Genomic DNA, 25,998 nt, shown 5'->3' with positions numbered 1-25,998 from the left:
GATAAAGGGAATCAAAGACAAGCTTAAAGAGGAATTTGAAATGAAGGAGCTCGGTCAAGTTCAAAAGATACTTGGGATATAAGTGACAAGGAACAGATTAGATAGGATTCTGAATCTTAAACAAGCAAGTTATATTCAGAGGGTACTTCAGAGATTCAAGATGCAGGATTCAAATAGTGTTTCAGTACCTCTAGGAGGACAATTTGCACTTTCAAAAGATTAAAGTCCAAAGACAATCGAGGAGACAACGAAAATGGAAAAAGTCCCTTATGCTATGGCTCTAGGGTGTTTAATGTACATCATGGTCAGCACAAGACCAGACATAGCACATGCTCTAAGCATTCTTAGCAGGTTTATGTCCAACCCCGGATTAGAGCATTGGAATGCTCTTAAGTGGCTACTTAGATATCTAAAGGGAACTACTGAGATAGGATTGAGATACAGACAGATGGATCAGAAAGTTACACTTGAAGAATTTGTAGATGCAGACTATGCAACAAGTAAGGATACAAGGAGGTCAACTACTTCACATGTATTCACAACAAATGGAGATTGCATATGTTGGAAGTCCCAAGTACAGTCAGTGGTGTCACTATCAACAACTGAAGCTAAGTTCATGGCCACCACCGAAGCATTCAAAGAGGCAATATGGTTACAAGGAATCTTAAAGGAGCTGAAACTTCTCAAAGGCAAAGCTACTGTGTACTTAGATAGTCAATCATCGATTCATCTATGCAAGAATCCGGTTTCCCATGAGAAAACCTAGCACATCGATATTAGACTATTCTGGATTAGAGAGAAGATTGAAGAGGAAGTAGTTGAGCTGGAAAAGGTGAAGACAGAAGAAAATCCTGCTGACATTGGTACTAAGGTGTTATCTGTAGGCAAATTCAGGCATTGCTTGGATTTGCTTAACCTTAGTAACTAAGTACGGATTTTATGGTCCACTATTGGAGTCAAAGACAACTTTGCTGAAGCTAGGATTTGTAGAAAAGAGGTGGAATTTGTGGAGATCTTTCCTAAAAATCCTAACTAACCCAATTGTATTAGCTGTCAACTAATCTTGACAGCCTATATATATGTTGTTGTCTTTCATTTTAGAAGAGTGAAAAAAAGTGACTGTGAAAAAGATAGAGGAGATAAGTTGTATTGAGAGAAAGAGGGAATACAAAGAAATAGAATTTGAGCGTGTGTGTTGTGAGGACTGAGAGAAAAATACAACTGTTAGAAAGTGTTTGATATTAGAACCTTAGAGAGAGAAAGGTTCTTGGGAGTCCTGAAGTGCTTGTTCTCAACTGTAATTGTATTCAGAGATTGCATCGATTGATGATGATGATGATGATAGTTGATCAAACAGGATGTAGGCCAGATTGATCTGGTTCGAACCTGTATAAAATTTTTGGGTATTCTTCCTTTATTTTTCTGCATTTAACTTTTGATTGCTAGCCTTTCATTATAACTAACCTGATATATTTGTTATTGCAATTGTTTTATGTCATTGCTTATTAAATTCTAAGAATCTTGATCACAGAAAACATAAGAGTTTTCCTACATATTTATAACTTTAAGAAATACTTTTTTTCTTTCTTTTTTCTAGTCTTTTCCCTTACTAACTGATTTTTTCCTTAGCAAATCCAATAAGATCAAGAATTTCTTTGTCCTTCTTCGAATCTTACTTTCTTTGCTACTACCATTTCTCCTTTCATATTTGACCAAAAATATATTTCCTACCACGTAATACTCGTATTAGGAACAAAGAAAAAATAATTAATAATTATGATAAAATATTAATATTTTCAATTAAAGATGTATATATAAGATGCAAAATCTTCAACTAGTATCCTTTTCGAAAGATAGTTTCTGCAATTCCGAAAAGGTGCTTAGTCAATATGAGAAGTTGCCCCATCAAGATACAATTTTGATGCCGCAACTTTTACTGCACAAAGTTTTGCAGTCTTCAATAATCTGAGATATTTTTAGTGATTTTTCTATATCTACAATATTAATTCGTCTCTTGTGTTTGCATAATTTACAGAAAGTAAAATAATTATTTAATTAAGAATATTATTCTTTAATTAAACAAATATCTCACTATTTTGAAAGAAAATTTAACACAAAGTTCTAAAATTTGCACAATTTTTACTTATTTACTACTATATGTTTTTTTACTGTTTCACTTTACTTATATACTAATATATATGTTTTTTTATTACATAAATATGGATTTTGATATAAATTGTCTGATGTCATCAACTTTGGTTACTTTAGCAAGTTTCTTATTCTTTCCATACTCTCTCTCCACTCTTTCATTCTCATGGTTTTCTTCTTCATGTGAGACACCATCGTTCCACACTCACATCTCTCTGTATTGGTTCTTTATAGACTTTCCAGTTTTCTTCTGTCTTTTATTTATTTATTTTTTAAAAAATCGAATCTAATTACTTTAGAAATAACCATTTTGATTTAGTATATCTATATAGCTAGCATTATTCCTTCTCAATGAGCACTACCTGTTCTTATCCCGCTGTTAAACAGTCATCCACTCCACGTTCTTTTCTCAGTGCAAAAAACCATAAAAATCTTCTAAGACTAATAAAGATGTTTCGGCAATGGGGAAGAAAGGAATTGCCAAATCATCCAAAGATAAAGCACCAAAACAAAACCCAGAGAAACCCACCCACCAAAACCCAAATCATTAAGAAAGAGGGTGGTATGCGAATCCACTAAAGCTTGTAAAACAAAAAGATTAAAATCATAAATTGCTTATCGTATGAGGGCTTACGAGTCTTCAAAGAAAAAACACCAAAAGGTTTGTTAAGGGTTTTAGTTAGGTTATTTTTTGTTGTTGTTTTTTGGGCGTTATTATATTACCTGAGTTATGTTCTATTTTGAGATTTTGTAGTGAGATTTGTGGTTGATATTTTGTTGTTGTTTACTTTTCTTAATATATACAATGTGTTTAGTTTAATTCTGATCAGAGATTTATAATGGTTAGGTTACGTAGCTTTACAACAATGTTTTCAAAATTCTTTCAAATTCTTTTATTTTTGTTTTGATTAAGTGTTGTTTTAGAGATTATGCTAGGTTTTTTTTTATCTTTCAACAATGTATTTGGGATGTATCGGCATTTATATATAGTTGTCATTTGAGTGTTCTTTTGTTGCTTTTATGTTTATTTTTTGATCTGTTCTTGAATTTTTTATATAGACTTGGGAAAATAAATATACTCGATCAAATTATTATCATTCAAGAATTATATCTACTTATTCTCACAAATCATTCAAGATATCAAAACTATTTTGTCTCATGAGCAGATGGTATTGTTTTCTAAGACTATTTACGGTCAACTATTAGGTAGGATGTTCGTCAACCATGTAATACTGAGTTTTGAGCCATTGTTTCTGGGAATTTTAACCTTGAGGAGTTTTCTCATATTATTGGTCTTGATTGTTATGGTCAATACAATAAACTAAATTTTTAACAAGATACCAACACTTTAGTAAAGAAATGTTTGACTGGTATAGCTAAGATTATAAAATTGTAACGCCCTGGTTAGCCAAGATCGTTACAATGTGTATTTTAAATAGTGTTTAACTCGCTAAACAAGTCTTTAGGCTATAAGCGTGCATCTAAATGTAATTAATGGTCCAGGGTTAAAAATCTTAGTTAACAGAAATGTATATTTCATTAAAAATATTATATTGTACATGGGATCCCATAATAACGTTTACATATATGTTTACAGTTCCAAAATGGTCATTACAACTCAAAAGTTACAATCCGCCGACCTAAGCGAAAAAATAGGGTTTAACCCTTGTTCCTCTGAGAAACCTTGGCCGTGGTGGTCAAGTGGTCGCATATGTATGCGTCACCACCTAAGCTCTCCAACTCATGGCTGGTCCAACTTCCCTTTTCCTATACCTGCACCACGTAGCACCCGTGAGTCAATGCCTAGCAAGAAAACTTATATATGCTAATAAGCAGTGAATAACACATTTCCATATCATAATAAACATGCCAGTAGTAATAACCCTGCTCATGCATGTATACAATTCATATCAATGATTACAATTTCAAATGGGACAAATGCTCTAAATAATGATTAACTGAATCGTATCGGGGCCTGTTGCCAAAGTACATGACTAATAAGTCATGCTGGGGTCTCAGCGCCTTAGGATCTAGGACTAATAAGTCACCCTGGGCCCATTGCCCTATCCTCTGTATAATCATCCTTGGAGGTGGCCCAACGTACCTGGCACTTTAGTTTTCTACGACCATTGGGTCAGACAAGCATATAATGCGCTCCTGATTAGATCTAATTGTATCGACCAGTGCTCAACACGCTATTGCCACCCTTGACTAATAAGTCAATGCTTTACGACCAACGCTCAGCGCTACTGCCATCCTTGACTGATAAATCAATGTTTTTCTCAAGTATATAATGCTAACATGCATTCATCATATAACATATGTCCATGTACAAAGCATTCAACATGCTTTAATCAACCATTCACAAGCATAATCATAATCATGCACATTTACAGGGGCAATAGCCAATTAACTGAGAAGAAGAGGAGAGAAAGAATGATCAAGAGAGAGAAGATAACTAAGAGTTTTTTAGGTCTTACTCCACTAGGTTTTGAATACATATCCTCCTTTAGGCTAGGAAATGACCATTATACCCCGTAAACCAAGCCTAGGTCCTATAATTCCCCAAGTGAAAACTTGTCATTAGCTAGTTGTCCCATTGATAACAATTAACGTCTCACAATTCCCATCACTCCCAATAACCTCAAATAACTACCAAATAATTTCTCATTACCCGCCCAATCCCGGTAATGTACTTAGTACCAAACTACCCCCTAGGATTACCCCGAGCCCGGTATTTGATCCCGTTATGACTAAACCACTAACTTGCTTCCTATGATCGCCTCGTGCCGAGTATCTCAAATATATCCACATTATAATGTTGTCTCACACGTATATCATATATATGTACCCAAATATACAAATATGCCCAGAATGGGCCAAAATTACGAAAATGCCCTTCTAATAAGAAACGGGCCCATATGCATGCAAATACAACCATATAATAATATAACTCACATAATCATGTATATAATCACATAATAACACAATAAACCAATTATTTCCCTCATGCCCCCCTAATCAAGGCAATAAGCCACATTAAGGAATTCAAGATGTTACAAAAACAATTAGTGGAAGAGGCATTTGTGGGTAAAAGGTGGAGTGACATGTAGCATAAATTAAGAATGATTAGGGCTCCACAAAAGCTGGTTAGTGTTCCCCGGAACTGTTGAAAGCTCCACGAGAGTTAAGGCTAGTTCTGATCACGATCCACCACCACTAGAGGAATAAGTCATCCGGAAAGGATTTCCTCCCAAGGACCTTGTAAAATAATAATGCTCTAAGTCTCACAGCGAGATTGTTTACTCATCATTTACTTCTCCAGGCATGTGAGAACTCTTCTCTGGACCAGGAGGACAGTTTCCATGTGTCCAACATAGCGATCCTGGACTGTAGACAGCCTTCTGACACCTGCTGTCACATGGATCGTGGTGGTAACTCTATACAAGCGGCAAAAAGGATGTCCCACGATGCTGCCTGTAATGCCCTATTAATCCAAGATTATTACACTAAGAGGTTAAAATAGTGCTTAACTCGCTAAGAGAGTCATTTGGACTCAAAAGTGTAATTAATGTTAAATAAAGGTTTAGGTGATAAAATTTTGGCTGAAAAATATGCATTTTTCCATTAAAACTTTCAACATTTACAAGGGATCCCAAAAAGAGTTTTAAACAAAGTATAATTACAAAATGTAACTCGACCGTGGTGGCCAAGCAGACCAAACATGCATGCGCTGCTCCAAAGACCTCCAACTCATGGCTAGTCTACCTTTAGCTTCCCCTTACCTGCAACATAGAGCACCCGTGAGCCAAGGCCTAGCAAAAAAATTCTATAGGGCATAATAATAATAATCAAATTAACTATAAACAACAATTACAAATTCTTTCCCCAATCCAAAAATCAGAGCCAATTCCTTTCTTTAACTCGAATTGAAACTGTAAAAGCAGTTACCTACACAATTCAATCATTAGTACACCCATCTAAACAACCTAAGGCTCTCAAATTGCAAAATTCAATCAAAAGCCCCAATTACCTCAAGAACAAATGAAGAACACCGAAGTAGAACAACAAGAGCTTACCTATGAAATGAAATTCAGATCCCTTATATTGAACGTGGCCCTTAGTTGTTGCTATTCTTCTTCTTAAGCTAAAATTCCTTCTCAAATCCTAAAAATTTCAAAGGTTTGATATTAATCTAAGTGTTTTGGTCTTGAATGATTGTGAAAATAGAACCCTAAAAAGGGAAGTGAGAGGAAAAATAATGTGAAATGCCTAAGGTCCCCAACCCTTAGTTGATTTTCTCTAATTTTTAATGTCAAAGACCATTTTACCCTTCCCATTAATTAATTCCATAACAAACCTCAAGAGCATTTTGGTCATTTCCCTAAAGACATAATTACACCACAAATATCCAAATTAATCAACTAATTCATCAAATACAACGATTCCTCCAATTTATTTCATTACCCATTGGCTCGACTCGAGCCGGACATTTATCCCCATTGTGACTTTTCTGCTAAAACCACTCGAAAGGATCCACTCATGTCGAATACCAGAAATATCCATATAATAATGTTGTCGTAAGCACATAACACATAGTAATTACAAATATACCTTCAACGAGTCAAAATTATAAAAATGCCCATTTTTAACAAAAGTGAGTCATTAAACACATTTAATGCGTAAAATCATGCATAAATAGTCATATAATAATATAACTCATATAATTAACCCATGTGTCTTCCCGACACACTAATCAATACACTTAATCATATTATGAGATTTGGGACGCTACAACTATCCCCTCCTAATAGAAACTTCATCCTCGAAATTTACTTGAACAACTCGGTATATTGATCATGCATGTCCAACTCTAGCTCCTAAGTTGCTTCCTCTACCTTGTTGTTGCTCCACAACACCTTCACCAAGGCAATAGTGTTGTTCCACGAGGCTTTATCCTTTCTATCAAGTATCTATACTAGATTCTCGTCATACGAAAAATCTTGATGTAAGTTTAGATTCTCATAACTCAACATGTGTGTTGTATCTGACACATGCTTCTGAAGCATGGAGACATGAAATACATCATGAACTCCGGATAAAGCTGGAGGCATAACCAATCTAAATGCTACTTGCACAATCCTCTCTAGGATCTCAAAAGGTCCAAAAAACCTAGAGCTCAACTTGCCTTTCTTTCCAAAATATTTTATCCTCTTCAACAACAAAAATTTGAGGAAGACATAGTGTAATGCCCTGGATAACCAAGACCGTTACACTGTGTATTTTAAAATAGTGCAAGACTTGCTAATCAAGTCGTTTGAACAATAATGTGACTAAAGTCAACTATCAGGTTAGGGTTAAAAAGATTTTGATCATAAATGGTTAAATTTTTTTTTTAAAACAGATGTTTGATACATGGGATCCCAAAAACAGGGTATAAGTGATAATTTAAAATTTCCAAAAGATAATACAACCATAAGCCACTCTAATGGAAAAACACAAGTTTTAGGGCACTTTCCTTGAACTTTCCCTCAGCAGTGGAGGTCGAGCAGCTGACTATGAACACTTCGCCCCCAGAGCTCTCCAATTCATGGTTGGTCCAGCTTTCCTTGGCCTTTACCTGCACCACGTAGTGCCCGTGAGCTAAGGCCCAATAAGGAAATAATGAACAGCAAGCACATACAACAACAATCATATTGAATCAATCTTAACTCCAACAGTTCAATTATATAACAAAATAAAAGCATCAAACTAACCAATGGTAAACACATAATCTCAGGTTCACAACTTAGCCAGTTACACAAATGTTCAGGGTTGGCACGCTTACGCCTCAGCCCTCTGTTTATCTAGCTGACCCTAGCTCGCTTAGGCCAAGCTGCGTTCAGTAAGCTTATCATCAGCTCTGGCACCCTTAGGTCGTTCATTCTCATATAACATCTCAATCGTACAATCACATAGTATATGTATTCAATTATTGGGAACCTCAGTCCCATTCAAAACCACAAGTATGCAGTTTTCTTACCTCGAATCTTGAGCGAAAAATAAAGAGCGGTCCTGGGCACAATCCTTGGTCCTGAGCCTTAGCGATAATCGTAGTCACAACAACAATGGATAACTATAAATTTCTAATCCAAATAAATAATCAGGGAGAAAATATTATCCTCCAGGACCTCGAATTCTACTAAACTTGGTAGTAGGATTCATCCTGAGCGCCTAGGTTTGACTTCCCGAACCTCTCCAAGCCTAAAACCTTATTTTCCCTTAATTCCCAATTTAGGGCCACGAATTGCCCCTAAGGGCCGCGACCCCCTTAAACAGAGGCCTAGTCCTCCCTAATGGACGACACGGGCCGCGAGTTACCCCCCTCCGAGTCGCAGCATGCTTGCCGAACACAGGCTCCTTACCTACAAAACTCATGCGGGCCGCGACCTGAGCCCCTAAACCTAGAAAAGCCAACTTCTCTCAGCGTTTCTCCACAATCCTAACCTCAAATTCACACCCCAAACCAGCAACCAAAACTGGATTTAAGCCTAGAATTCTCATCATTTTAATCCAAACATTATATCTAGCTTATAATCAATTCTTACTCATATTAAACATCCAAATTCAACCAAAACCCAGAATTTACAGAAGTTCTAAACTCCAAAATAATTCAGCTTAAATCAGCAGATTAGGATTAAAACTCTTACTTGAATTGATGGTCTAAACTCCTCATACACCTTTGATTGACCTCAGCCTTAATTTTCCCCTGGCTCAAACCAGCCCAAAACTTGAATTTCCTTTTGTTTTTCATCAACTCCAATACACAAGGAAAGAGAGAGAGGAATACGTGCATAAGTGAGAGAGAGAGAAGGCTAAGAGTTCAGATCACTTGGGTGGTTTCTGGCTGAGTCTAGACTTACCCCTGGGTTAATCTCTTTACTCAAAAGACCAAATTATCCCATGAATTACTTAGCCCTCTATTGGTTTCTAAGGGTAGAATGGTCATTTCCCAATTCCCTCTAATTCCTCCAATGTCCCTACCATTTACCAATTAACCCTATCATGTCTAATTAATTACCAAATACTTATTCATTACTCGATAAATCCAAAAATATTCTCTAAATTCCAAAAATACCCCAAGACTCCCTTAAGCCGGGTATTTAAACCCCACTGTATCTATTTCGCTAATTTGCTCCCTAGGACCGTCTCGAACCATATAATACAAATATATCCTCATAATAATGTGGTCTCAACCATTTATCACATATAATCACATTTATGCCCTCAACGGGCCAAAATTACAAATATGCCCTTATGAACAATAAAGGGCACACATGCATATTTAATACTCATAAACATGCATATAACATACTCCCATAATCATATTAATCATTCATGCCACATAGTCACACATTTAACCAATTAAACACACATATATAAACCAATTATGCTCTCCTGACACGCTAATCAAGGTACCAAACCCTATTAGCAATTTTGGGTCGTTACATCTATCCCCTCAAACTCAGAATTTCGTCTTCAAAATTTACATGAACAACTCGGGGTACTGCCTTGCTATTCCTCCATAGTACTTTAACCAAAGGAATCGTCTTGTTCCTCAAAATTTTATCTTTCTTGTCCAGAACTTGTACCGGTCGTTCCTCATATGATAAATCTGTCTGTAGCTCTAAGTGCTCATATCTCAACACATGAGTCGTATCTGAGACATACTTCCGAGGAATAGGGATGTGGAATACGTCACAAACCCATGATAACGATGGTGGAAATGCCAATCTATAGACCACCTGCCTGATCCTTTCCGAGATCTCAAAAGATCCTATGAATCTAGGGCTTAGCTTGCCCTTTTCCCAAACCTCCTCACCCCTCGTAGTGGTGACACTCACAGAAACACGTGGTCCCCTACCTAGAACTCCCTGTCCCTACGCTTAGGATCAACATAGCTTTTCTGTGTGCTCTGAAAAGCGAGCATTCTAGCTCGAATCTTCTCAATAGCTTCATTAGTCTTCTAAATAAACTCTGGTCCCAAATACTTCCTTTCAGCAATCTTATTCCAATGAATGGGCGATCTACGTCTCCTCCCATACAACATCTTGTATGGAGCTACTCTAATTGTTGATTGATAGTTGTTGTTGTATGAAAACTCAATCAACGGAAGGTACTTAATCCAAGACCCCTCGAAGTCCACCACACAAGCCCTAAGCATATCTTTCAGTACCTGAATTTTCCTCTCAGACTGTCCATCTGTCTGAGGATGAAAAGCTGTACTGAACTTCAGCTGAGTCCCCATAGCCTTTTTCAAACCACCCAAAAACTTGGAGGTAAATATGGGATCCCGATCTAATACTATAGATTTGGGAACCCCATGGAACATGCAATCTCTCTCACATACAACTGCGCGTACTGATCCACAGTATAGGTTGTCCTCACTAGTAGAAAGTGAGTTGACTTAGTGTATCTGTCTACAATAATCCACACTGAGTCATGTAACCCACTGTCTTGGGCAAACCTCCCACAAAATCCATTGTAATGTCTTCCCACTTCCACTTAGGAATACCCAAAGGCTGTAGCAACCCCATTGGTTGTTGATGCTTAGCCTTCACCTGTTGACAGGTTAAACACTTGGCCACATACTCCACTACGTCTTTCTTCTTCCTAGGCCACCAATATAAATTTCGTAGATCTTGATACATCTTCATGGTGCCTGGATGGAGTGAATATGGTGTAATATGGGATTCATCCAATATCTCTCATCTAATAACCATATCTATTAGGACACAAATCCAACCTTTATACCGTAGTAAACCTTTCTCTGAAATGGAATAATCCTTAGCTACTCCAGCTAGGGCATTCCCTCTAACTTCCTACAACTGTGCATCATCCATCTGACCTTATCTTATCCTTTCTAGAAGGGTTGACTGTAAGGTGATATTGGTCAACCGGCCAACAACCAGCTCTATCCTCACTCTAGCCATCTCCTTTGCCAACTCTAGATCATGGGTAGGGTACTACTGCTCATACTCCTTCAACTGCCGTGATGCATAAGCAATAATGTTCTCATTCTGCATCAACATGCATCCCAATCCTAATCTTGATGTGTCATAGTATACTACAAACTTCCCTTCCTCCAAAGGAAGACTCAACACAGGAATAGTAATCACCCGTCGCTTCAGTTACTGGAAGCTATTCTCACACATATCTGACCAGATGAACTTCAGATTCTTCCGTGTCAATTCTGTGACCAGTGCAGCAATCTTCGAAAACCCTTTCATGAATCTTCTGTAATATCCTGCTAATCTAAGGAAGCTCCTAACCTCTGAGGTGTTCTTTGGCCTTGGACAATCTCTCACTGCCTCTACCTTAGGTGGATCGACCTTAATCCCATCTTCACCAACAATGCCTCCAAGGAATGTCACTTCGGGTAGCCAGAACTCGCACTTCTTAAACTTGGCATACAACCGATGCTCTCTTAATCTCTGCAATACCTATCGAATATATTGTTCATGCTTTGCCTCTGAACTGGAGTAAACTAAGATTTCGTTGATGAAGACAATCACAAACAGGTCTAGGAAGTCCTTGAACACCCTATTCATCATGTCTATAAATGTTGCTGGGGCATTGGTCAAACCAAAAGACATGACCAAGAACTCATAATGGCTATACCTCGTTTAGAAGGCCATCTTCGGAATATCCTCGTCCTTGATCCTCAGTTGGTGATAACCAAATAGAAGATCAATCTTTGAGAATACCGTCTTTCTGTGCAGCTGATCGAACAGGTCATCGATCATTGGTAAGGGGTATTTGTTCATGATGGTCAACTTTTTCAACTTCCTGTAGTCTATACACATTCTCAGAGTCCCATCCTTCTTCTTCACAAACAAAACCGGAGCACCCCATGGCGAGAAGCTACGTCTGATAAATCCCAAATCAAGAAGCTCTTGCAACTGTATCTCCAACTCCTTCAATTCTGCCAGAGCCATCCTATATGTTGGCCTCGACATTGGCTCTGTACCCGATGCTAACTCGATGACAAACTGAATCTCCTTATGCGGCGACAGTCCTGGTAAATCCTCCGGAAACACATCCAAAAAGTCCCGTACTAATCTGGTCTCTCCTGGCCCCACTGGCATAACTCTAGTGGTATCCACCACACTAGCTAGAAAACCTATACAACCTCCCTGTAATAGTTCCCTAGCCCTCAATGCTGATCATGGGTACGCGGGGTCCATGCACAAGGCCCACGAAAACAAATGGATCCTCACCCTCAGGCTCAAAGGTTACCATCTTCTTCCTACAATCTACAGTAGCCCCATATTTGAACAGCCAATCCATCCCTAGAATCATATCAAAATCATCCATACTCAACTCGATCAAATCTACTGATAGTTCCCTACTATCTACCATCAATGGCAGTGCTCTAATCTATCTCCTAGAAACTACCAGTTCTCTTGTAGGAAAAATAGTTCTGAACCCTGCAATATAATACTCACTAGGTCTACACAATCTATCAATTACCTTACTAGAAACAAACGATGTGAAGCACTAGAGTCAATAAATACAGTATAAGAAGAGCTAGAGCTAGAAAGCTGACCTGTTACTATTGAGGGACGCCTCAGTTTGTGCCTGCGTCAAGGTGAACACTCGAGCAAGAGTCAAGCTGTCCACCTTCCCTGGTTCCTCCTTCACTGTTGGGCAGTCCTCCTTGAGGTGTCCTACCACCCCGCACAAATAACAAGTCTTTGCCCGACATTCACCCGGATGGCACTTCCTGCATCTCGCACACTTTGGATAACTTATCCATGTCTCACCGCCTCCCTGGCAGCCACCCTGAGCACCCTGACCTCACCTATCAGGACCAGTAGTGGTCGAATTGTCAGGGGTCTTCATTTTTAGATCATAGGGGCCGTCGCCCCTACCAGACCCTGTAAATGGAGGCACTGCCCTACAAACATCCTGTCTCGCAGCGTTCTCCCTCCTGTTCTTATTCTCCGCCTCCTCAGTGGTAAGAGCCTTCTCAACAATGTGGGCATAAGTCGTCTGCCTAGGTACCGATGTAATCCTCATATCCCGAGCTATCGAATAAACCTATCTTGTTTGGCCGCATCTGTAGGCATGAAGTCTGATGCAAACTTCGATAGCCTATCAAACTTCAAGGCATACTTTGTAACTGTCATCCTGCCCTGTACCAACCCACGAATTCATTCACCTTTGCTGCCTAATGGCAACGTTGTAATATTTTTGGTTGAACAAATCTCTGAACCCATCCCAACTCAAAGCGGTCATATCTCGAGTCTGTGAAGCCACCTGCCACCAAATGTGGGCATCCTCTCTAAACATATAGGTGGCACAGGCCACCCTGTCATTACCTTCCACCATTATGAAATCCAAGATGGAGGTGATCATACTTATCCACTGTTCAGTGTTCAGTGGATCTAGTCCTCCCTAAAATATTGGAGGATGTTGTCTCTTGAACCGCTCATAAAGTGGCTCCCATCTATTCCCAACCTTAGGTGGTTGTACAACTGGTGCCACAGTAAGTGGCACAATAAGTGCAGCACTCCCTGACGAAGCCTGCTGTCTAATGTGATGAATTTGCTATTCTTGACTTTGTAATCGGGCTTGCATATAAGCAAATATCTACTGCTAGTTCTCAGGGAATGTCGGAGGGTTCTGGCCCTGCTCATCATCTCTAGCCTCAACCCCTGTGTCGGCAAGTCGTATTGATCGCCTTGGACGCATAGCTATCCAAGTTTATCTGCAATCAACGACTTGACAACCAAGCAATGATGACAAGTTAACAGTCTTTCCATAATCCACCATTGAAACTCAACCAGCAATATGCAATGAAGATACAAACAAGCATTTAAACATTCGTTCACATGCAGCAGCAATGCTAATAAGCATGCCTCATCATAATCACACAACAGTCAAGGGTCAAGCCCTATTAATATCTTATGCTCCCTATTAATCATACAGATTAAAACATTTACGTCTCAATTAAGCATTTAAGCATGCAATCACATATATACAGTTACCAAACCCTGAGTCGATCTTGTCTTTAGCAGCGAGTGTACATCCCTACCAAGTCTTCAGGAACACTTAAACCCAGACGACTCTGATAACCAAGATCATTACACAGTGTATTTTAAAATAGTGCAAGACACTCTAATCAAGTCATTTGAACAATAATGTGATCCTAAAGTCAACTATCAGGTTAGGGTTAAAAAGATTTTTATCATAAATTGTTAATTTTTTATTAAAATGGATGTTTGATACATGGGATCCCAAAAACATGGTATAAGTGATAATTTAGAATTTCCAAAAAATAATATAACCAAAAGCCACTCTAATGGAAAAACACAAGTATTAGGGCTCTATCATGCACTTTCCCTCGACCGTGGTGGACGAGCAACTGACTATGTATACTTCGCCCCCAGAGCTCTCTAACTCATGGTTGGTCTAGCTTTCTTTTGCCTTTACCTGCACCACGTAGCACCCGTGAGCCAAGGCCCAGCAAGAAAACCATAAACAACAAGCACATATAGCAACAGTAATATCGAATCAATCTTAACTCAAAAAGTTCAAATATATAACAAAATACAAGCATCAAAGTAACCAATGGTAAACATATAATCTCAAGTTCACAACATAGCAAGTTACACAAATGTTCAGGGTTGGCACACATAGGACGAGTGCTCTGTTTATGTAGCTGACCCCATCTCGCTTAGGCCAAGCTGCGTTCTGTACGCTTATCATTATCCCCGACACCCTTAGGCCATTCATTCGCATATAACATATCATCGTACAAACTACTAGCACATGTATTCAATTCTCGGGAACCTCAGTCCCATTCACAATGATAAGGGTGAAATTTTCTTACCCCAAATCCCGAGCGAAGAATAAAGAACGGTCCCGAGCACGATCCTCCGTCCTAAGCCTTAGCGATAATCCTATTCACAACAACAATGGATAACTATAAATTTCTAATCCAAAAAAATACTTGGGGAGGAAATATTAGCCTCCGAGACCTCGAATTATACTAAATCGAGTAGTAGGATTCATCCAAAGTGCCTAGGTTTGAACCTAATTTTCCCATTTAGGGCCGCGACTTGCCCCTAAGGGCCACGGGCCACCCCTTAAACAGAGGCCCTGTCCTCCCTGATGGAGGACAAGGCTGTGACCTGCACCCCTATGAGTCGTCGTGCGCCTGCCGACTAGAGGCTGCCTGCCTCCAAAACTCACACGGGCCACGACGCTTCAAGACAGGGCCGAGACTCGAGCCCTTAAACCATGAAAAACCAAGTTCTCTTAGCATTTCTCCACCAGCCTAACCTCAAATTCACACCCTAAACTAGCAACCAAACCTGGATTTAAGCCTGGAATTCTCATGCTTTTAGTCAAAACATTATATCTAGCTTATAATCAATTCTTACTCCTATTTAAGACCAAAATTCAACAAAAACCCATAATTTATAGAAGTTCTAAACAACAAAATAACTCACCTTAAATTAGCAGATTAGGATTACAACTCTTACATGAATTGATGGTCTAAACTCCTCAGAAAAGTTTGATTGGCCTTAGCCTTGATTTTCCCCTAGCTCAAACCAGCCCAAAACCTTGAATTTCCTTATGTTTTTCTTCAACTTCAGTACACAAGGAGAGAGAGAAAGGAATACGTGTATGAGGGGCAGAGAGAGAAGGCTGAGATTTCAGATCACTTAGGTGGTTTCTAGCTGAGTCTAGACTTACCCCTGGGTTAATCTCTTAACTCAGAAAGACCAAATTACCCCATGAATTACTTAGCACTTTATTAGTTTCTAAGGGTAGAACGGTCATTTCCCAATTCGCGCTAATTCCTCTAGTGTCCCTACCATTTACCAATTTACCCTGTCATGTCCAATTAATTACCAAATACTTATTGATTACTCGATAAATCTAAAAATATTCTCTAAATTCCCAAAAATACCCACAGACTCCCATGAGACGGGTATTTAAAACCCGCTGTGACTATTTCGCTAATCTGCTCACTAAGACTGTCTCGAACCATATACTCCAAATATATCCACATAATAATGTAGTCTCAATCATTTATCATATATAATCACATTTATGCCCTCCAAGGGCCAAAATTATAAATAGACCCTTATGAACAATAAAGGGCCCACATGAATATTAGTACTCATAAACATGCATAATACATACTCACATAATCATATTAATCATGCATGCCACATAGTCACGGATTTAACCAATTAAACACACATATATAATCCAATTATGCCCTCCATACATGCTAATCAAGACGCCAAACCCTATTAGACATTTTGGATCGTTACACATAGTCTCCCACCTAGAACTCTACGTTCCTACGCTTTTGATCTGAGTAGATTTTCTATTACCACATCCTTCTTCTTCCCTAGTCACTAATATGAAGATTTCAAATCTTGATACATCTTTGTTGTGCTGGGATGTAACAAATATGGAGTGGTATGTTACTTGTCCAGAATCTCTTTCCTGATACTAACATCCACCAGAACACATATCTGGTCCTTATAGCTTAGCATATCAATCTCAGCGATGATAGAGTCCTTAACAACTCTAGTTAGGACTGTAATGACCCAACTATTTCTAAGACATTGCACAATTAAAACTACGAGACATAGCTACTACTTTGAAGAGAACATACATAAGAAATATTCATAACTTTATTAAAAAAACTCCAAAGTAAATATTCGATATACATAAATGTGCGATATGGGATCCCATTGTTTTAAAAAAAAACATAACTTTAATTTAAAAGAAGTTGTTTACAAAACTAAATGTGGAAAAATACATAAAAACATAATAAAAAGACTGAAAATAACGTCGTCCTTGAATCGTTCACGCAGTCCATTGAGTCCATTCTTCCTCAATACATAGGCCAAGCGACAACGAATCCTTCCGCCACCATATTTATTTTCCTGCATACATAAAAATAAAGGAATGAGCCTAATGCCTAGCAAGGAAGATCTACTAGCACATACAACATAAACATAAACATAAGACTATATCAAAATCATATACTATAAAACATAAGACTATAAAACATCTATTACAGCTCTAACCCATGATCATGGGAAACATTTGGGGTTTTCTAGCTAACAACTATAAGTCTCAAAATACATTGAGGTTTGCTAGCTAAGCAACTATAAGCCCCTAAGCAACATAAAAACATTTGGGGTTTGCCAGCTAACAACTATAAGCCTCAAAATACATTGAGGTTTGCTAGCTAAGCAACAATGAGCCCCAAGGACTACAAGACATAATCATATATCATAACACATAACATATTATGACATGTAATATATAAGCATATAAACACTATCCTATTTTCCTTACCAACACCAGAATATTTGAGAACAAGGACGAGATTAGGAACACTCCTAAAACCAACATAAAAACATATGAATATCTATAGAAAAGAAGAAGAAAGGAAACTAAACCATCAAGGAGGGAAACTTACCGAAAACCATAATGTTTAAGAACTTAAACACCTAACCACGAAACCATAAACAGAAGTTAGGAACTAAAAGAAACTTAAGGAAAACTAAGGAATAAAAAAGAATAGAACTTATGAATAATATTACCTTGATTGAACTAGAACCGATCTACACCTCAATATCGAAAACACACTTTTGTTTCACTACCCAAATGTTTATAAAGCTTAAGATGATAAAGCTTTTATCGCCAAAACCCAAGTGTATCACTCTATATAAATCCTAGCAGCTTGAAGGCTCTGAACACATCATGAAGAATGAAGAAAATGGCTGAGCACTAGGTCCTATTTATAGAGTTTGAGGAGTGAAACTATCCTATAAAAGAAATACTTAAATCCTTAAATAAACATGATTATGACAAGTGTCATGCTCTTAGTGGTTCTGGAAGATTCTAGAGTTTCTAGAACTTTCTTTTATAATTAAATCCTTAAATAAACATGATTATAACAAGTGTCATGCTCTTAGTGGTTCTGGAAGGTTCTAGAGTTTTTAGAACTTTCTTTTATTTAAAAAAAATACTTAATTTCATTCTAACTATAATCCAAATTTAAATTTTAATAAAATAGAATCCTAACTTCTAACTTCCTAAATCTTGTAACTCTAAACTCACCTGTACTAAAATAACCATAACTGGAGCTGTAGGATTTCGATTTACACTATCTTCACACCGTTAGAAAGCTAATTCAATTATCTACATCTTTATGGAAATACTATTTTTCGAAATTCATAATATAACTGGCTCAAAAATAGGTCGGAAGTTACAGGTGCCTAAAGTTACGGAAAATCTATTTAATTATCTAAATAACAACCTAATCAACAAATATCTTTACTAACCATAAAATAGCAAACTCTAATTCCCTAGGCTGATTTCGAATTTACTAAGCACAAAATCTTATTGGGCTTTTGGGCTTTATTGAGGCTCGATCCATAACACTTTTTAATAATATTATAACTAATTTATTCTTATGAAATCACCCCCTTTTCCACAAACAAGACTACTAATATCATAAACCTATGCTATACTATAATAATCATAACTACTAAAAAATATTAAACCTTACTTTATAATTTATATTCTTAAACTATAGGTTAAACTTATAAAATTCATAATTGTTGCTACGAGTTTCCAACTAAGTCCCGACTTGAACCAAAATCCACGGAATCTAACATACTACAAACTAATACTAACTACTACTACTACTATCTAGTTGGTTAAGTAAATATTCTCGGACTCTACAATTCTCCCCCGCTAAAAAGAATTTCGTCCCCGAAATTTACTTATCAAACAATTCCGGATACTGGGCTAACATGTCTTCCTCTAACTCCCATGTTGCCTTCCGTTCAGAACTTTTACTCCATAGGACCTTGACTATCGGAATACTCTTAGACCGTAATTCTTTCATCCTTCTATCTAGGATGCTAATAGGTCATTCCTCATAACTCAAGTCTTTCTGGAGTGCTATTGTATCGTACTTGAGGACGTGAGATGGGTCTGACACATATCTACGCAGCATCAATATGGGAAATACATTGTGACTATTTGCTAAAGCTAGCGGTAGGGCTAATCTATATGCAAATGTTCCCACCTTGTCCAATATCTCAGAATGACCTATAAACTGGGGATTAAGCTTGCCTTTCTTCCCGAACCGCTTCACACCTTTCATTGGAGATATCTTTAAGAAGACTTGATCTCTAACTTTGAATTCCACATCACGTCGCTTGGCATCCGCATAACTTTTCTGACGGCTCTGAGCAGCGAGCATACGCTTCCTAATCAGCGCTACTGCATCCTGAGCTTCTCTAATAGCTTCGGGGCCAAGTAGTTGCCTTTCTCCTACCTCGTTCCAATGCAATGGTGATCGACACCTTCTTCCATAAAGTAGCTCGTAGGGTGCCATCCCGATTGCTGTCTGGTAGCTATTGTTGTAGGAGAATTCTATTAGCGGCATATACTTACTCCAAGATCTCGATGTAAACACCGATCCCCTATCAGACACTATAGTCTTAGGGATTCCATGTAGTCGTACTATCTCCTGAACTTAAGTCTGGACAGGTAGGAAATGAGTTGACTTGGTTAATCTATCTATTATTACCCAAGCCGAGTCGTGCTGCTTATTTGTTTGTGGCAAACCCATCACGAAATTCATGGCTATATCATCCAATTTCCATTCTGGAATGCTAAGTGGTTCCAATAAGCCTGTCGGCCGCTGATGTTCCGCTTTCACTTGTTGGCATACTAAGCATTTAGACACATACTCCGCTATATCTTTCTTCATTCTTGGCCACCAATATAACGCCTTCAAGTCGTGAGTCATCTTAGTCGACCCTGGGTGAACTGAGTATGGGGTATTGTGCGCTTCATCTAAACTCTTCATCTTAATTCCATGATCATTTAGCATGTATACCCGATCCTTATATCCCCAAAACCCTTGTCCTGAGATCGAGAAATATGTGGCCTTGCCTTCTTTAACTGCATCAATATGTGCTACTAATGTGTCATCATGCCCTTGCCCGATCCGTATATCTTCTAACAGACTTGACTGGAAGGACAAGTTAGCCAGTTTACCAATGCGTACTTCTATTCCGACATTGATCAGCTCCTGCTATAGCGGCTTTTCTATTCCAGCTAACGCTGCTAGACTTCCATAACTTTTCCTACTTAGTGCATCAGCAACTACGTTTGCCTTTCCCGGGTGGTATAGAATTTCGCAGTCACAATCCTTCACTAGTTCTAACCACCTGCGCTGCCTCATGTTGAGCTCCTTTTGCGTGAAGAAATAATTTAAGCATTTGTGATCTGTATAAATCTCACATCGTTCTCCATAAATATAATGTTGCCAGATTTTCAACGCAAGGACCACCGCTGCCAACTCCATGTCGTGTGTTGGATAGCGTCACTCGTAGTACTTCAACTGCCTTGAGGCGTAGGCTAATGCCTTATCATTCTGCATCAGCACACCACCCAACCCTTGCTTCGATGCATCGCAGTAGACTACAAACTTATCGTTGGGTGTCGGTACACAAAGTACTGGTGCTGAGCATAGCTTATCCTTAAGCAGCTGGAAGCTCTCTTCACACTTATCCATCCAGTTGAACCTTTGCTATTTCCGGGTCAGGTGGGTGAGTGGAGTGGCTATATTAGAAAAGCCCTCTACAAACCTTCGATAATAACCTGCTAGTCCCAGAAAACTTCTTACCTCTGACGTGTTCTTTGGCCCTGGCCAATCCTTCAAAGCCTCTACTTTAAATGGGTCTACAGCAACTCCTTCCTTGGATACTATGTGCCCGAGGAACGCTACTTGCAAAAGCCAAAATTCCCATTTTGTAAACTTGTTGTAAAGTTGATACTCCTTTAGTCGTAACAAGGTCATCCTTAAATGCTCCTCGTGCTCGACTTCTTCCTTTGAATACGCCAAGATATCGTCGATGAACACTAGGAAGAATTTGTCCTAATAATCCTTGAAGACCCTATTCATTAAATCCATGAAGGCAGCTGGAGCGTTGGTAAGACGAAAGACATAACTAGAAACTCGTAATGTCCATAACGAGTTCTAAAAGCCGTCTTGGGAATATCCTCTTCCTGTGCCTTGAGCTGGTGATACCCGGACTGTAGATCAATCTTTGAAAACATGGTTGCCCCTCGAAGTTGATCAAACAAGTCGTCAATTAGGGGTAGTGGGTAGTTATCCTTAATTGTCACCTTATACAGCTCATTGCAATCTATGCACATCTACATACTTCCGTCCTTCATCCTCATAAATAGAACCGGTGCTCCCCATGGCGAATGGCTCGGTCTAATGAAACCCAAGTCTAAGAGTTCTTGTAGTTGCATCTTTAACTCCTTGAGTTCAGTCGGTGCCATCTGGTATGGTGCCTTTGAAATAGGCTCGGTGCCCGGTACTAGTTTTATTGTGAAGTCCATTTCCCTGGGTTAAGGCAAAGACTCTAGTAGGAACCATCTTGTTGTCCCTTTTCTCCTCTGGCTTGAGCTGGGGACATTGCCTCCTTTGGTGACCTTCCTGACCACAGTTGAAGCATCCTTTGGTGTTTGTATGACACTCACCAGGATGTTTCTTTAGGCACTTAGCAAGTTGCGGAGGTATTCTACATAACCCGGCCTATTATCTCCATTGTTCGTCTGTGCCCTTTTATCGTTATCGGACTGCTTATTGTCATGATGCATTCTTTTCTGACCATTACTATTGTTGTTGCTGATGGCTGTTGTGGTTGTGGTTCCAACCATTCTGAGGTTGACTCACTACAACAAACTAGGACTACTACAACATTAAAGTATAACACAAATGAAAAAGTGTTATCCTACCTGTGTTAAAATTATAAGGCGCACTCAGTAAAATTTTAGGCGCCATATATGTTTACTTTTCATTTATTTTTCCGCCAATTATATAAAATATTTATTTATCATTTTATTTCATTTTCTCTACATACTTTTTCTCTGAGACCTATCTCTCTCGGTCTCTCACTCCCCTTCACGAAAGACATCCCATTTCATTCAAAGAAAAATGAGACCACATTCGAAGGAGATATAGGAGTCCTGGTTTGTTGGCGGCGGCAGAGAGGCGACTTCTCTTCGACTCAATCTCTGCGGCTTCGCCTCATCGGCTTCTTTGACTCTCCCATTTCCTAGCCCGCCTATAACTCCCCCGTTTTCTTCTTCGCACCCATCTGTGCCTCTCCCTGCATCGAATCTTCCATTTACGCAATACCCACCATTAGAATCGACCAGTCCCTTCTGAGGCTAGGAGGCACGATCTTCCCTGGAGGCTTTGGTTTGAAATCAGGTAATCTTCTCGTCACCATCACCAATTGCTTTCCCTTGCTCTCTCTTTAGCTCCCTTTATTCTCTCTCTTCTTCTTTCTCATTTCTCCATTTATTCAGAGGCTTGAAAGAACCCAAAGAGTAATCGATTTTGAGAGGGTTTTTCTCTTTCATGAATGAGCTATTATTATTGGTATGTAGTTTTGTTTTCTTTTTTGATTTCCGAAAGCCCCAAAATTGACTCTCGAATTGGTTTGTGTTTCCCCTAGATAATAAAAATCTCTTGCATTTTATTTTTTAGATTTCTCTTTGCAGTTTGGGTAATGCATTGCTCTGTTTCTCATTTTTGTGAAATGAGATTCACTAGTTCAGGCATTCGCATGGAGTCGAAAGTTGCCGGGTTGGAGGTAGATTACTTGGATAAACTTTCTGCCTAGTGATACACTGTTTGGTTTTCTAGAATTGGAGAGGGTATTTTGCTCATCAGTCTTAGGCTTTGTGGTTAATTAGACGATGTGTTAATTTTTTTGAATAAGTTAGTTATGTCATAGTTCTATGTGTGAAATAGAATGAATTATGTAATGTAGTGATAAAGTCAACATCCAGATGAAACTCAGCCTTGTGTATTTGGTTTTTTAGTTTTGATAAATAAAGAAAAAAAATGTTACTTCATAATAACATAAAGATTATTAATTGACGTAGAAAAAAACTATCCAAACTTATGATTTGTTGTTTGATGGGAATGATATTTCTTAGAAGTAATATTACAGAAAATGAAAATGCAGTACCCTAAGGTTTCATGAGAAATAGTTCTGCATGCTGGACTTTTCCCACACAATCTTTGGCCTTGGATTTCTAGCAAGGTGATGTCCCTATGGTTTGTAGTCGCCTCCTTTTACTTAAGAGGATTTTGTTTGTAGATCCCGGTACAAGAATTGCGAATAAGACCCTCTTATGTTAGTGAAGATGAGTTCAAAATCTTACAGGCCGCACATTGATAGAAACTCGAGACCAAATACTTGTTAGAGAATGTACCACAGGGACAAATTGATGAAATCGTAGACTAAGTTGACTGCCTAACATTACCCCTATAATGTAAGAGCTAAGGATGTTGAGGTTGTCTGCTCTAACATAATTTTAGGCATGGTTAAACTTTTAGGAACAGGAAGAAGAGTTTGTCATGACATCTCAGACAACTTCAATAGAGAGATATAAAAAATATTGTCCTAGCTTCATTTGACCTTGTTCAAAACTTGGATTTTTGAGGGACAACAATTTTAGGGAAGAGGCATGTCATTAGACAGAGCATGTCCATAAGACAGTGACAGCTTCAGGAACAGGATACCTAAAATGTAGTCAATTTTTTATTAAGCCATACTTTCATGTGCTAATTTCATTCTTCTGAATTACAACCCCAAAATTATTGAAAATAATGGTAATTATGATCATAATTAGAATAGGTACTTTTTTTTTGTTCAGTAGCATGACTCTTGGTTCAATGGAACAAATAATACACCTGTAAAGGAAAACAAAAATATTTTTTTGTTTTCAAATATATTATTGTGCTCTGCATCAACTAGAGAAGAGGGGGGGAACTATTCTAAACTAAAGAGAGATACTTTGTTAAGAATAAAGTTATTGGTGCAAATAGAAATTAGCAAGAAAAATAGAAAAAGAATAAGAGAGAGAAAAGATAATAGATATTGGAAAGAGAATAAAAACATAAGAAATAAAGTGAGAGATAAAAATTCAAAAGAGAATTGGTTCAATAAATTTTCATCCATACAATGAAAATATGTGTGTGTGTGCTGTGTATGCATTTCTATCTCTACTACTTTGAGAAAGTTGACTAAAACTAAACCTCATTGTCAGATCCAAATAGCTAATAAATTTCCTTTTCTTAGAAAATTTCTTGGTTTATCTCTTCAATTCAAGATTTATTTTTCTTTATGTAGTGGTGGGGTTACATAGGATAATTATCTCAACTATTCATTATGAGTGAATTTTTTTGCAGGACTTGGCCAAAGTAATGAATAGGGAAGACACAAAGCAATAATAATTTTCATTTTCTTGATTTGGAAAGCAAGATTATTTATATAAATATACAATTAATTTCAGTCAAATTTTTTTACAAGTGGTTTGAATCATATTCAAATTGAAAAGAGAGAATAAAAAAGATAAGTGAAGGGACTAAACTATAAGTTGTAATCAACATGAATTAGAAATTAGAAATACCACAAAGAATAAGACAATAAATTTTTTACATTATGAAAAGAAAAATATCCACGTATAGTCTAGCCAAAAGAGCAAAAATTTCTTCATAAATAGCTTATTTAGTCCTATTATAATCGTGCTACTGGTTTTTGTTGTGGTCTTGGGCTCTTTGCAAGGGGATTCCCACTTGTAATGTCCAGAAAACTCTGTTACTTTTATGTCTTCATAACATAACATTATTAAAAAGGCCTTAATAACACTTTCTTTTTTCCTTGTTCTGTATGCAGCTTGCAAGGGTTATTTAATGACTGCAACTGTTAATGGAAAGCTATTCTCTGGCTATATGATGCATTGTTGTACTTATTTAACACAACATAGAACTAGATTTGATCCATAATTTGAATGAGAAGTTAATAAAAAATCAGTTTTTATTTTTCAATTCCCATTTGCAGGAGAGAGATTTAGTGATGTGGTTGGTAGCCCATATTACGTTGCACCAGAAGTCTTACGCAAGCAGTATGGTCCAGAAGCAGATGTTTGGAGTGCTGGAGTGATTCTTTACAATCTGTTAAGTGGAGTGCCTCCATTTTGGGCAGGTAAGATTTTTAAAGATGCTTCTTGTTAGTCATTATTGTATTTAGTATCTGTGTTTCTATTTGTGTCTCTGTATGTGTAATTTGTGACCTTTTACTTTCCCCTTGGTTTCAATAGAGAGCGAGCAAGGGATATTTGAAGAAGTATTACATGGTGACCTAGACTTTTCAACAGACCCATGGCCTAGTATTTCTGAAGGTGCCAAAGATTTAGTAAGGAAAATGCTTATTCGAGATCCCAAAAGGCGGATATCTGCCCATGATGTTTTGTGTGAGTTTTTATCACTGGTTTGCTTTGATGATTACAATTTTTGTGTTTGACCTGTGTTGCTACTGAAATTAAAGGGTTGCAATTATTGTTGAGCAAAGCTTTTTGGAAAAGCATCTGTTATTCATTTCAGCTTCTTTACAAATAATTATTCTCATCATTTTTGTTCAACAATTGTCATAATTTTTTGCTTATGTATAGTTCTATATCAAGGTGTTCTTAGGCACAGCATCTGTTTGCACTGAAATTTTCTGACTCCTTTGTTTTTAAAGAGAATGTTCTTTCATTCTTAAAGAGTTTTGGGTGAGAGAATTATCTGCATTTAAGTTGTTGTTCTGATTTTTCTATTGAATGATGATTGGCTTGTAATTTTTTTTTTGTTAAATTCAGTTTTGCAGACTGTAATTAGGCAGAAGAAGAAGATGAGGAGCAAAACATCCAGGATAACAGGGATGGAACTCAACA

The 25,998-nt window shown here is 37.9% G+C and overlaps 1 protein-coding gene and 1 long non-coding RNA gene across 2 annotated transcripts; both read left to right on the top strand.

The window, feature by feature from the left end:
* Positions 1 to 253: 253 nt before the first annotated feature.
* LOC133832668 (secreted RxLR effector protein 161-like) lies at positions 254 to 766 on the top strand. Its single transcript, XM_062262980.1, has one exon. The coding sequence runs from the start codon at positions 254 to 256 to the stop codon at positions 764 to 766; it is 513 nt and encodes a 170-aa protein (XP_062118964.1).
* A 21,473-nt stretch (positions 767 to 22,239) lies between these two features.
* Positions 22,240 to 25,515, top strand: LOC133829275 (uncharacterized). Its single transcript, XR_009891654.1, has 3 exons — positions 22,240 to 22,480; positions 25,125 to 25,268; positions 25,384 to 25,515. It is a non-coding gene; the product is annotated as an uncharacterized LOC133829275 (long non-coding RNA).
* The last annotated feature ends 483 nt before the right edge of the window (positions 25,516 to 25,998 follow it).

This window comes from Humulus lupulus, chromosome 4, assembly GCF_963169125.1.
Source record: "Humulus lupulus chromosome 4, drHumLupu1.1, whole genome shotgun sequence".
NCBI lineage: Eukaryota > Viridiplantae > Streptophyta > Magnoliopsida > Rosales > Cannabaceae > Humulus > Humulus lupulus.
The sequence above is the reverse complement of the archived record's forward strand: the minus strand, read 5'-3'. Positions and strand labels throughout refer to the sequence as shown.